Source organism: Ovis canadensis, chromosome 11 (assembly GCF_042477335.2).
Source record: "Ovis canadensis isolate MfBH-ARS-UI-01 breed Bighorn chromosome 11, ARS-UI_OviCan_v2, whole genome shotgun sequence".
Taxonomy (NCBI): domain Eukaryota; kingdom Metazoa; phylum Chordata; class Mammalia; order Artiodactyla; family Bovidae; genus Ovis; species Ovis canadensis.
Window position 1 is genome coordinate 55,374,869 of NC_091255.1, and position 14,524 is coordinate 55,389,392.

Sequence of the window (14,524 nt, forward strand, 5' to 3'; positions counted from 1 at the left end):
TGCTGTGAGATCTTAGGGAAAAGGAAGACCAGAAGTTTTCATCCTAGGTCTCTGTTTCGGAAAGTTGCTTTTCTCTGCCTCAGCAGACTTGATTAATATTGCTTTTTTTTCTTAAGTAAAGTCTCTGGATTGTTAAACTATTTAAAAATGTCCTTCTTTCCTCTTCTGTCTCATGAAAACATGCGTTCATTAGGGTGATTATAATTAGTAAAGCACTTAGGAAAATGTATTCAGCTTGAAATTTTTTCTATTACTTTGTCATCATTGCCATATTTAAAAATATTGTAAATGTTCAATGTGTAGATATGTTAGGTTGAGGTTTGTTAGCTAACTTTTGAGGAGACTTAGATCTGTATTTTTATTGTTTTAAACCAGTTACATGTTTTAAAATGTTAAATGGGATTGCAGAATGATCTATTTGGGACAAATATGATTTGTAGAATTTTGTTGTCTTACTACTCTTTTCTGCCTGAAAAAGGTTTTTTTTTTTCATTTGGTTTTCAGTAATGTGACCACCCATCTATCATGTGTCCATTTAAGTCAGGTCTTAAGTGAAGACAAGAGAGAGGTACTCAAGTGATCCACTGACAGTCCTGCCACCTCTGGGCATGGTGGCTGGGCCTCATGATCGTGCAAGTCTAAGTATGTCTTGGTTGTTAAAATAGAAACCAACCTTAATTTCCTTTTTCCATTGCATTTTATCCTCCTATCTTAGATTCTGTGCTTCATTGTTACAATCAACTGATTTGTGTGTATCCTTCGATTCCCTTTCCCCACTCTCTCCATTATACTTGCCTGAAAAAAACTCAGCCCTGATTAAATCTAATTTTCCACTTTTTCCTTGCCTGTATCTAAGCAGTTCAGCCTGGTTAGAGGAAAGCACATATACCCATGCTGGCTGATCTCACTTTAAGTTCGTGACCACCAACCTCATGAGCCTCTGAGTTGCTGCCAGTCCTATTATATTTCCATAGTTAATTCACCCTCCTAGATGAATATTTCGTATTTTTGTCATTTCCTGCAATCTTCCAGCAGCAATTCCTTCCTCTCTACTCTCTCAACTGATGACTTTACTTTTTTATTTTACTAGGAAAATAGAAGCAATCAAAAGAGAACTTTCCCATGTGCCTCTGCCAGCTCTACCAGGTTACTTGTATTCTTATCCATATCTGCCTTTTAGGATGCATGAACTGGCAAGCCCTTTACTTGGGCATTGATTTCCCTGAAAATTACATGTGCACCTCTCCTTGCCATTTCTGTTTATATAACTAAATGAGTAGCTTAAAAAAACATCTTTCCCAGGGAAGTAGGACTTCCCTGGTGGTCCAGTGGTTGGGAATCTGCCTGCCAGTGCAGGGACCATGGGTTCGATCCCTGGTCTGGGAAGACTCCACGTGCCACAGCTACTGAGCCTGCGCACCCCAGAGCCCGTACTCTGCAGCAAGAGAAGCCGCTTCAATGAGAAGCCTGCATACAGCGATGAAGACCCAGAGCAGCCAGAAAAGATAGATAAATAATTTTTAAAAAATCCACTAGCACAACAAATTGCTCTTTTTGCAGTCTACCCTGTCCCTGTAGGTAACAGTTTACTGTGTCCAGTTTTTCAGATCATAACTTCATGCCCCATATCTCATCCATCAAAATCCTATTTTCTTTTAAAAAAATACCCAAATCCACCCTCTTTTCTGTTCACTTGATTCTCTGATCAGTCTCTAAAGTAGTGTCCTTGTTTCTGCCTGTGTCTCACCTACTTTCAATATAGTAAGTAGCCAGAATGATTCTGTGAAAAATTTAAGTCAGATCCTATTCAGAACTGGCCAGGGGCTTGTCCAGACTGTTCTAGGCTTACATGGTCTAGAAGCTCCTACATAATCTTTGCTCCCCACATCATCTGACTCCATCTGCTCCCCTTCTTCCTCATGCCACTCAAGCCGCACTGGCCTCCTGGAAGTTCTGTAAACACTCTGAAGCACTCTACTTCAGCGCCTTTGTACCTATTTCTTCTTCCAAGAATAGCGTGATGAGCAAGTCCTTCATCAGACTGTTGCTCAAAAATGACCTTGTCAAGAGAGGTCTCTCCTGGCCAACTTCTTTGAATAACAGTCCCTCTCACCTTGTAACTCTTTCCCCTAATCCTGCTCTAATTCTTAGTTATTACTATCTGGCATATGTATTTAAAATTTGATATATATATTTAAATTTTTATTGATTCATATTTATACATATAAAAGAGTATACATGTACATCTACAGCTTAATGAATGTTCACCAACTGTACTCGTACAAGAAACAAAATACCAGCCCCTCCAGAAAGTCCCTTATGTTCCCTTCCATTTATTAGCCCCCTCCCTGCAATTGGGGATAGCTACTGTCCTAACTTCTAATAGTAGCATAGATGAGGTTTTTTTTGTTTTTATACAGTGTATAAAAGGAATCACACAGTATATAATATACCCTGGTGTCTAGTTTCTTTCATTCAACATTACTTTGGTGAAAGTCATCCATGTTGTGTGTTCTAGATCATTCACTGTCATTGTGTGGCATAATTTTATTTTTATTTAATTTACATATCTTAATTTTTAACTATACAGTTAGTTTGTTGCCCATCATCTTCCACCAGAATGTTAATCCCAAGAGAACTGGACCTTTGTTTTATTTACTACTATTTCCATCTCTTACACTGCTTGTTACATAAAGGTGTAATCACTTTAACTATTTCCCTCACTCCTTGACATAGAAGAGAGATCTTGTTCCGTGTTTAGTCTCTAACACCCAAAACAGTGTTGGGTACACAGTGGGAACTCAAGACTATTTGTTGAAAGAGAAGAATAGAAGAACAGATAAAGAATTATTTTAGCTTTTTCCCCTCCTAAGTGATTCTTCTAAATTTTTTGTTAAATAGAGAAAAGTACACAAACTCTGAGCCTGTGAGTTCAGGAGTTGGTAAACTACAGCCTACAACTGTCAGGCCGAGAATGATTTTTAGATTTTTTGAGTTGTAGAGACAAAGAAGAATATGTCACAGAGTTATGTTGCCTGGAAAGCCTAAAATATTTCCGTCTGGTCCTTCATAAAAAAATATTTCCAGGCAGTCATTATGAAGTTAACTCCATTAATCATTACTTAGGTCAGAAAGTAAAATATTTCCAGCACCCTGGAAACCTTCCCTGATCACAACTCCCTCCCAATACTCTAGAAACAACCACTGTTCTAATTTTTGTGATTATCATTTGCTTTTCTTTATAGTGTTGTCATTATGACAGTTTTGTTAATCATGGCATTTAATCACCATGTTTAAATCTTCTGTATTCTGACTTTTTGCTGTTTGTTCTGTCAATTACTAAGAGAGGTAATCATGACTGTCATGATTATGGGTCTACTTTGTTTCTTCCTGTATTTATATTTTTGCTTTATGTATTACTAAGTGATTCTCTCTATTTCTCCTGATACTTTTTGCTCTTAATGCAGTTTATCTGATATTAGTATATTCAAACCACTGCCTAGTGTAAATATTTCTGTTTTTATATTGTCAGCTTTTCATTTATTATGTTTTCAGTATATCTGACAAATACATAGTTGAAATTTTTTTCTTTATTCAGTCTAAAATCTTTTTTAAGGGAATTACCTAGTGATCCAGTGGTTAGGAGTCAGCACTTTCACTGCTGGGGCCTAGGTTTGATCCCTGGTTGGGGAATTAAGATCCTGCAAGCTGTGTGGCATGGTCAAAAAAAAAAATCTTTTTTAAACTTCAGTATTTATTCTGTTTACATTAATAAACAATCCTTATGTTGGTTTTAAATATTCTGGCTTTTAATGCATCTGTTGTTGCCTATTTCTTGCCTGTTCTATGTTACTGTTTCCTTCAATTCTTGTTTTCATTTGTATTCAAAAATGATTTCATGCTTTTCTCCTCCACTAGTAGGTAGATCCTGTGTGGTGTTTCTCTTAGAAGTTACCACAGGTGTCTTTAATGTGCCAGAGTTTGATGTTAACAGTAGCCTAGTTACATGATAACTTTGATTCCATTTCTGTGCTACTGCCTTGGTGGTGGTGGTATAGGTTTATATTTTGCCTTAAAATATATATATATATATCTCTCACAGAACATTATTATGCTGTCAGTGTTCATTTAGATTTGTCTATGTACTTATTTACCTCTTTCTTTGTACTTCTTCCCTTTTTACATATCACACCTTCCACTTTAGGGAAGAAGTGGAAGTGAAAGAGTGGACCACTTCTGCCTTCCATAGTCCTTAATACAGTATTTATCTGCTGGGGGTTAACTCTCTAGGTTTTTGTTTGCTGAAATAACTTTATTTTGCCCTTATTCTTGAAAGATATTTATGCTGTGTATGTATCTAGATTGTTTTTTTTCCCCCCACACACAGTTAGGTATATCGTTAGCATTTTTTTGGTTCCCCTTGTTACAACTGAGAAAATAGTTTTCATTTACCTGTTATTTCTTTGAAAGAAACTACTCTGCTTCCCCTACCCACACCTACCCTTCTCCCCCCAACCCCAGGCTACTTTACTTTGTGGTGTTGTGCAGTTTTGCTGTGAGACATCCTTTTATTTCTCTTCCATGTAATTTGTTGGGCTTCTGGTATTTGTGGGTTGCTGTCTTGTACCATTTCTGAATAGTTACTAGCCATTGTCTCTATCTCAGTCCTGTTCTCTTTTTCGTTCTCCTATAAAATTTCAGTGAACCATGTTAGACTGTCTCACTTTATCACCATGCCCCTTCATTTCTTTTTTCTTTTTCTTTTGGTCTCTGTGCTCCATTCTGGATAGTTTCTTGCCTTTCAGTTCTCAAATTCTCTGTTTTGGTGTATCTAATTTGCTGCATTGGATTCTTAATTTTTGTTATTTTATGTTCCCTGCAGATAGAGTCAGACTGTCTTTTATTTCTTGAGTAATCTGGTAGACATAGTTGTTTTAAATCTGTTAATTTTTGTATTTGAAGTTTTAAAAAAATCTGTTTCTGCTATATCTTATTTTTCCTAGTTGTTGCTCACGTTTTTATTTCTTTTATGCTTTGATTGTCTGTGTGCTGCTCATTGTACTTGAAAAATTATTTGTGAGATTTCTTTGAGGTCTAAGATGAAGATAGGTCTCTCCAGGGAGAATTTTTGTTTACTTCTCTCTAGTGTCTAGAGAGTCTACCAGTCTACCAGTGACTTGCTAGATAGTTTCTTTCAACCAGACAAGCAGTATTGATTTGGATTGTATTAACTTTTCTCAGGAGAGCTGGCACCCCCTGCATGGCCAAGGCAACTGTTGCAGGTCCTGGAGGGCGGGAGAACTATTTCTTCTGGCTTACATTTTTCCCTGATGTTTTAACCCTTTGAAAGTACAGCTTAAAGTGGGAAGGACGCTCATATTGAGCGTCCTAAGCTGGATGGGCTTTGGCCTATGATTATCCACTTGGCAACATGGTGCCCAGGGATTGGAAAGTCAAGATCTTAAGGTGTTCTGAGGGCAAATGTGACTTTGATGCTTCTTTTACTACCTGTTTTGTGTTCCTTATTTCCGTTAGATTTTGTCATGACAAATCCCTACTATTTTGTCAGCTTTTCAATGCTTTTAATATCTTTTTAAAAAAACATTTTGTCCTGTCTTTATAGTTGTTTTCTAAAGGAATGTTGGTACAAACATCCCAACCTGCTGTATTTCCAGAGATATTTAAAGATCTTTTAAGCCCTTGGCAAATAATTATTGAATGTATGACAGAATGATTTGTTTTAATATTGTAGCTTCAATGATAACAGTGTGCCAGGTAGTGAGATTATTGTTGTTAAGTAGTACAGGTATTCTGGAGCCTACATTTAAATTTATTGGATGGGATAAGAATGTTGTTTTTAAGGAGGTGTGGCTTTTACTCATAGATTAAAAAAAAAAAACTATAAATTCTTTTTTCCAGATCACTTTGATTAGTCTGTTTTACTTGTATTTTCTAAAGTGAAAATGTTAGTTTTCCCTGATAAAGGGATACATGCTGATTATGAAAGTCCAATAATTCAGAAGTGGTAAAATATAAAGTCCTTTCCCCAAGAGCTATTATTAAAGAGTTTAGTGGGCATATATGTATACATGTATGTTCATATAGCAGATTCCCTCATTTCCATTGTATAAATTTATCTAGACAATAGACTTAAATATTTTGTATTCTCTAGTAATGCTGTAATGAATATCCTTGTTTGTACATCTGTGCTTATGCATTTGTTTTTTTTTGGATAAATTTCCAAAGGTTAGTTCCCAAGTCAAAGAATATGCACACTTTAAAATGTCATCACATGAATGGATAAAGAAGATGCGGTGTGTGTACACACATCCACTGGAATATTACTCAGCCATTAAAAAGAATGAAATGGTGCCATTTGCAGCAACACTAATGGACCTAGAGATTATCATACTAAGTGAAGCAAGCCAGACAGAGAAAGGCGAATACCATATAAAATCACTTATATCGGGATCTTAAAAAATGATACAAATAAACTTATTTATAAAATAGAAATAGACCCACAGACATAGAAAACAAACTTACGGTTATAAAGGGGAAAGGGTGGATGTATAGGAGTTTGAAATTAACATATTAATATATACACTACTATATATAAAATAATAGCCAACAAGGACTTACTGTATAGAACAGGCAACTGTCTTCATATTTTATAATAACTTATAAAGGAAAAGAATCTGAGAAAGAAAATATCTGTTCAGTTACATAAATATAACTGAATCACTTTTCTGTATACCTGAAACTAACATAGCATTATAAATCAACTATGCATCAGTTTAAAATAAATAAAATGAAAAATCATCACATAATTGCTAGCAGGTCATCAGCAGTTTGAGAGTCCCAATTTCTTCCTATCCTTCTAATACTGAATTTTACATAATAGTCTTTGCTAGTGAGAAAAATACCTTGTTTTAAATTGCATTTCTTCATCAGTGATATTAAACATCTTTTCATATGTTTAGTGGCCTTTTGGATTTCTCTTTTAATGCTTATTCAGTTCCTTTGCCTATTTATTCAAGTATTTGCTTTGTCTTGCTGATGGGTAGGAACACATTATTTATTAAGATTGTTAGCTCATTGTCACTTATGGTGTGAATATTTTCTGCCTCTTCATAATTTGTTTTTTAACTTGTTTATGTCCACTTGCACCATTCAGAAGTCAAAAAATTAGAAGTGATCAAACTTATCAATGTTTTTCTCTTCATGACTTATTACTAGTTTTGTCTTATTCTTAGATGTTCCTATATGGTTTGTGTTTTTAATGTTATGTTTAAAAAGCCCTCACCACTAGAAAGTCATAATAGCATTTGTTTATATTTTCTTATAATTTTTATGTATACTATAAGGAAGTAATGTACTTTTCCTTTTGTCTAATATCTATGTACATATCCTATCATCTTTGTAATAAAATTCCCACTAATTAGAAATGCAATATAATCACAGATTATACATCCGTTTTATATGGGGCTCTTTCTGATTTTTCTGTGCCACTGGTTAGTCTGCTTGTTCCTTTACCAGTATTATGCTTATTTGGTTAATGTTGCTTTGTTCTTCTTGTTTAGTCACTAAGTCACGTCCAAGTCTTTGCAACCCCATTGTACTGGAGCCCACCGGGCTCTCCTATGTCCATGGGGTTTCCCAAGCAAGAATATTGGAGTGTGTTGTCATTTCCTTCTCGGGATCATCCCAAGCCAGGGTTGTCTCCTGCACTGGCAGTTAGATTCTTAAACACTGAGCCACCAGAGAGGCCAGTGTTGCTTTGCAGTAAGTTTTAATAGCTGGTCAGGTTTCCCTGGTACCCTTTATCAAAAATTACATGGCTAATTTTGATTATTTTTCCAAGTGGACCTCAGAACTAAAATGTGAAAATCCATAGAAACAATCTCCCCAAAGAGCAGAAGAGAATCTAGATGATCGATCGCTATGCTACCACAACACCTTTTCTTGCAAAAACAGAAGCAAAAATACACAAAAAGCCCTACGCACTGGCTTTTAGTGAGATTTGACATATATAAAATTTATAGTGTTTTGCCATTTAACGTTGGTTGTCTTTTATGTTTGTCAGTGAGCTATAGTTTTTGTTTTACGTGTAATCTGCATATTGTTTCCTTCTAAGTATTTTACAGATAATTTTGAATCTGATTTTTTCCTGATGCTGCTTGTTCTGATTATAATCAAGTTGTTGATATATGGGGAAGTTACTGATTTTTGTGTATTTTTTTTATATTTGGCCATCTTACTAAACTCTTATTTGTTGTTTTTCAGTTGATTTGTTTGGATTCCTTTGTGAATAGTTATATCATCCAAAATTGACACTTTCTAATGTTTGATATTTTCCAGTGTTTATACCTCATATTGTTTTCCTTATCACTTTGGCTAAAAATTCTATGATAATGTTGAATGACTGTGATATTAATGTGTTAACCCCTATTTAGTTCCTAATTTTAATGAAGGTATCTCAAGTATAGCACCATTAATTACAGTTATGTTTATTTCTGAAAAAATACTCTGTTGAATTATAAATGGAATCCTGTAGTTTTTTTAAGTATTGCCCAACAATGTGCAAATCTTTTTGCATCTAAAGGAAAGAATCTTGATTCTCTGCCCTCCCACACCAACATTAATGTAGTGAATTACATTAGTAGATAGAATAATGAACTATCCTTACATTTTACATTTAATAAGCCATACATAATTGTGGTATATTATTCTTTTGTTTGTATTTATTTTATATTTTGCATATGGGTATAATATGGGAATAGAATAGAATAGAGAGTGAAGTAAGTAGGGGCCAAATGCCTTAATCTTTATTAACCTAGAGGTTAGAAATAGCATTTCCTTGTAGAATTGAGGGTATAATGAAATTATTTGTTGAACTCTACAAAGTAACCTGCAGATTCAGAGTTCTGTAAATATAGAACCATTAAAATGTACTAAGATCCAGTGATAATGTTACTGTACTCTCCATATTTGTTTTCAGAGGGTTTTTTTTTAAGTCCTTCTTAAATCTGATAACTGTGTTTTAATCTGTTGCACGTTTTGGCAGTATCAGATATTTTCTTTGTCATGTAATTTGTGTGTGTTCTTTCATGTTTTCCAGCGGCGAGTAGAACAGCCTCTCTATGGTTTAGATGGCAGCGCTACAAAGGAGGTGTCAGAGGAGCAGTCTGCCCTGCCAACGCTTATGTCAGTGATGCTGGCAAAACCTCGGCTCGACACAGAGCAGCTGGCACAGAGGGGAGCTGGCCTCTGCTTCACTTTTGTTTCAGTGAGTACTGAGGCTGCGTTTATGCACATCCTTGTTTTCCTGGAGCTGAGATGGAGTTTGAGTAAGGATTTTGGTGAGAGATGATGATTTCTAACTCTGTGTTACCTGTAAAGATGTGTGCTTGTGCTCGGCCCCGCTTGGCTCAAGGCACTGAGAGAGACTGCTTTATCAAAGTCTGAGTGTCCTGTGGGATGGAAAACACAACCTTAGGTTGACAAAGAACAGAAAATACAGATTAAATTCCATTACAAATTACAAATAAAATCTCCAGACTCCAACCATCACTTATTTGAAGTAATAGTCAAGTTAATAAAATATTAGTGTGGAGACAGGCACGCTTACTAGTCATTTTCCCCTCTATGGTATCTGGACAGCCTGCATGCTTGCTTTCTCTCATTTCTTCAGAGTATTAGCACAGTTGCTTTTCCAAGACTATTTGGCTACCTGTTTGTTCCTTTCAGCTTACTTCTTCTTCCTTGAAGAACAGGAATTTGATTATTATAAATGTTTGACCCCATTTGTTTATTTGCCAAGTTAAAATGCAGTTTGACTTAAAAGTTGTTGCTTTTCTTGGTTTCTTTACTCTTCCAAGGACCTGTTTGTTTTCAGTGATGCAGTAAAGCAACAGAAAGCCCCATTGCCCTATCCTTCCATTTTTAGGGGCCTTCTTCAGAGCTAACAATACCATTGATCAACGTTTCTTTTCTCTGTTACTGGTTCATTTTCTCCAGTAATCTGTTTCCTCCTTATTTCCTCCATGGTTTCTGAGCAAATAAATCTCTATAATCTCTGGGATTAACCCACGCATGATTGTATTAAAAAAGGCCATGAAATGGTGGGTGTCTTAAGGAAAGAAGATAAAAATAATAAAATAATTAGATAGGGATCATTGTGTATTATTTGAATCCCTTCTGCCCTTCCTTCCTTCTCTCATTCTTTCCTTCCTCAGCTTAAAACAGTACCCATGTATTACCTCACAGTTCTTTAAGTTTGGGGGTAATTTATTGCTGAGCAATAGAGAACTAATACATGTGGCTTTATCTTTAATGCCTCCTTTTTTCCTCATATTCTACATCTAATCTATCAGAAAACATACTTACATCTAGAATCTGACCATCTCTCACCATCTCCACTGCCACCATGATGGCCCAGCATCTCTTTGCTTTGGAATACCTTCTTATAGAGGAGTAATATGGTAATCACATCTGAAGAAGGAACATGGAAATAGTATAAAAACCAAAGGCCTAGAAGCTTTGATATAGTTCTGTTTCTCTTTGCTTCTCTGCAGTTCCAACTGGGATATAAACAGGGAGATAAAAAAGGAGAAAAGCAAAAAAGTTAGCTTAACAAATGTTGGTTAATAGAGACAAGCGTTTCCTTTAAAAAAAATAAAAGGCAAAGGCTATGAACAGGCAGTTTTAACAGGGGAAAAAAAGGACAAATGTCTAAATGTGGAAAATTGGTTAACTTTAGATATAGAGAAATGCAAAATAAAATAACTTATCAAATTGACAAGGACTAGTAAACTTGGTGATTCTTGGTACAGGTAGTGGTTTAGATACACATACAGTGCTATGTGTATGTATAAATTGGTACAGTCAATTGTACAAGTTGGCAGTATATCTCAGTGTTAAGTTTACGTATCCTTGGGTCCTGAAATTCCATTCCCATGAACTACACAAAGATTATTGTATTGTTTATAAATTGCAAAAATCTGGAAGCAGTGTCCTTCCACAGTGTTTCAGAGGAACTTCTAACAAGAATACCTGTTATCTCCACGTTGCTAAGTCTGGCAATCAGTTCTCAGAACTTATTCAATATAATTCATTAGCTGCAGTTGATCAGTCCCTTCTCTAAGCACATGGTCTTTTCTTTGCTTCTGCCTTTTTGATTCTTCTTCATTTCCTGGATCTCCAAATATTGGAGTGCCCCAGGGCTCAGTCTTCAGTCCTCTTGTATACCATCTTTCAGTAAGGAGAGTCTCGTTTAGTTTCTTACTTTCAATCATCACCTATACTCAGAAGACTTCCAAATTTACATCTGCAGCCCAGAGCCCTTCCCTGAATTCTGGACCTGTGTAGTCAGTTGTCTGTGTCTAATAGGCATACCAAATTTAACACAACCGAAGCTGAATTCTTCACTTTGTTCCCCCATTCCAAACCCCATTTCTTCCACATCTCAGTAGTTATCAGCTCTCAGCTTACAATTGTTCAAAAATCCTGGAGTCATTCTAGTCTTATCTCTTTATTTTATATCCTAATTCTGAATCCATCAGCAAGTCTACTGATTTTACCTTCAAAATATATTCAGAATCCTGCCGCTTCTCCTGCCCTTAACGATGACCACTCAAATCTCGTCTCCCACTGAGATCATGGTGGCAGCCTCCTACCTGAACTGTTAGCATCTGCCTTTGTTCTTAGCAGATCAGAGTGATCCCATTGGAGCTTAAGTCCAGGCATGCCACTCCCCTGCTCACAAGTGTTTATAATGGCACATAATGCCTTGCATGGCCTGTTTCCCACCACTTTGACATCTGTTACTACTGCCTCCCTCCCTCACCAAGTTCCATCCTCACGGGCTGCCTTTCTTCTTGAAATACTGCCTGTTGTCTCTCACGTCAGGGCCTTTATCTTAACATTCTTCCTCTAGGTATCACCTTGCCTTGTCCCCTTGGTTCTCTCTAGTCTCTGCTTAAGTCTACAGCCTATTAGAAAGGCTGTATTGTATAAGATAGCACTCCTTCCTGCTCCCCCCAAACGTTATATAGCTGCTGTGCCCTAATTTTTCTTCTTAGCCTTATCACCAGCTTACCTGCTATAATTTACTTCTTTGTCTCACTCCTCACTCCCATCCTAACTCCCCTCCACTGAAATGTAAGCTGCATCAGGTCAAGGACTTAACTTTGTTCACTTCTGCACCGCCAACGCTGGACCAGGATCTGCTCTCATATACACGCAGTTTAATTATATGTTGTATGAATTAATGAAGCTATCTTTCATATAAGGACTAGTTAAATAAAATACAGTATGTATATACAATGGGATGCTCTACAGTTGACCAATGAAGTGAGATAGACTTTTATGTCATTTGTAGACTTTTTTTGGCCATGGAATCCCTTGCATTTCTATATGATTTTTAGGATCAACTTTTCAGTTTCTGTAAACCAGACCAGATGGACTTTATAGCAGTTGTGCTGACTCTGCAGATTAACGTGGGGTAGTATTGCCCTCATTAAAAAAAGTAGGTATATGTGCTGGCAATGAAAGACCGATAGATCAATACTGATAAGTAAAAATAGATGGCAGAATATTATGAGTCTCATCCTTTGAATGTTTGATCCCATGGATGTCCATGGCATTCTCTAGGCCAGAATACTGGAGTGGGTAGTCTTTCCCTTCTCCAGGGGTTCTTCCCAACCTAGGGATCGAATCCAGGTCTCTTGTATTGCAGGCGGATTCTTTACCAGCTGAGCCACAAGGGAAGCCTGTTTAAAATCATATTGCTACATAATTTTATGTATTTCAACATAGGAAATTTGATTTTCAACATTATAAACATATAATTTTCTAAATTGTAAAAGTAGTATATGTGCATGACCTACGAATAATTGAAGTGATAGAGAAGAGTAAAATTCTTTCCTTTGTATTCATGAGATAACCACTGTTAAGAGTTTGTTTTAGATTTTGTACTGAATTCCATTTTAACTTCAGATTATCTTTTATGTACTCAACATTCTCCATTGTGAGAGATGTTTAACGTACCCAGCTTCCTTTTTCATCTTTCAGCTTTTTAGTTATTACTACATTGTTTGTGATATTTAGTTTGTTATTTTAACTATAATTGAATTGTTTCTGCTTTATAAATTATTCTAAAAATTGAAAACATTTAAAGAGCATTTAGAATATTATGATTGTTTCATTATTGTGCACCGTAAAACCAAGTGATTTTATTGGATTCACTGAGAAGAAAACAGTCCTAGTCACTGAATTAGTTTAGATTGAATGAGACAGTTATAGTTGTCAAGGTCTAAAAGGTTTTTTTAAATATATATATGAGGTCTGTTACTTCCTCAAAAGCTACATCTTTTAACATTATATAAGATGTTCTTAAATGCTTTAATTTTTAGAAATGTAGTTTGCAGATTTTTTTTTGGCTGTGGGATCCCTTGTATTTCCATATGAATTTTAGGATCAGCTTTTCAGTTTCTGTAAACAGACCAGATGAAATTTATAGCAGTTGTGCTGACTCTGCAGACTAATTTGGGGGAGTAGACTTCATAAAAATATTGTTTTCCAGTCCATGAATATGAGATATCTTTCCATTTATTTAGATATCTTTAATTTCTTTTTATTAGTAATAAAATTTGGAATTTTTGGTGTGTAGATTTTGCCCTTGTTTTGTTCAAATTATTTCTAAGAGTTTATTCTTTTTCATGTTATTGCAAATGTTTTTCAGAGATGGCCTTTTTTGGTATTGAAAAAGTTCCCTTCTTTTCTGAGTTCACTGAGTTCATCATGAAAGGGTATTCGATGCTTTCTCTACATCTGTTGAGATGATCATATGGTATCTTTTTGTTCTTGAGGAATGTCCACTATTTGTCTTGTCCTTGTCATGTCGTAGCCTTTTTTTAGTCTTAAAAAACCTTTTACCTCAGAGAAGCTTTATTTTAGTATTCTTAGATTTTTCTTTCCCTCTGCTCTTTTCCTCCTAAAGCCTGTTAGATAGTTTTGAAGCCTCTTCTTGTTCATGTTGCTTAACTTTTCTTTCATGCTACTTGACTTTGTTTCTTCCTCTGGGAGATTTTCTTGACATTGTCTTTCAGATTTTCTGTATTCAGTTCTGTGCATTTTGTTACTTAGCTCGTCTATTCACTTTTTAGAATATTGAAATATTCTAAACAAAATGCGCTTACCTTGTCATCCTGACGTGCTGCGATTCATGAGGTCGCAAAGAGTCGGACACGACTGAGCAACTGAAGTGAACTGAACTATCTTGTCATTAATTTTTCATGTTCTTTACTGCCTTTTCATTTTTATAGATACAGTATCCTTTTAACCCTCTTTGAACATATTTTATTTTTTAAGTTGTTTTTATTGAATTCTGTTTTCTCTTGGATCAGGTTTTGTTTTTTCTTGTTGGATCTTCACTTTGTGCTGTTGGTTTTCTTGAAAAATGTATCTTGTTTTAGTTGAATGAAATACTATTAGAGTGCTTTAGCATAGGTTATTGGCATGGATT

General features: G+C 35.6%; 1 protein-coding gene across 5 annotated transcripts in view; it reads left to right on the forward strand.

The window, feature by feature from the left end:
• The window catches only part of TLK2 (tousled like kinase 2), a 125,282-nt gene that overhangs the window by 52,975 nt on the left and 57,783 nt on the right, over positions 1-14,524 (forward strand). For all 5 annotated transcript variants that reach the window (XM_069541686.1, XM_069541689.1, XM_069541687.1 and 2 more), the window contains one exon: positions 9,119-9,286. In XM_069541686.1, the coding sequence (XP_069397787.1) occupies positions 9,119-9,286 (168 nt within the window). The remainder of the gene's footprint in view (positions 1-9,118; positions 9,287-14,524) is intronic.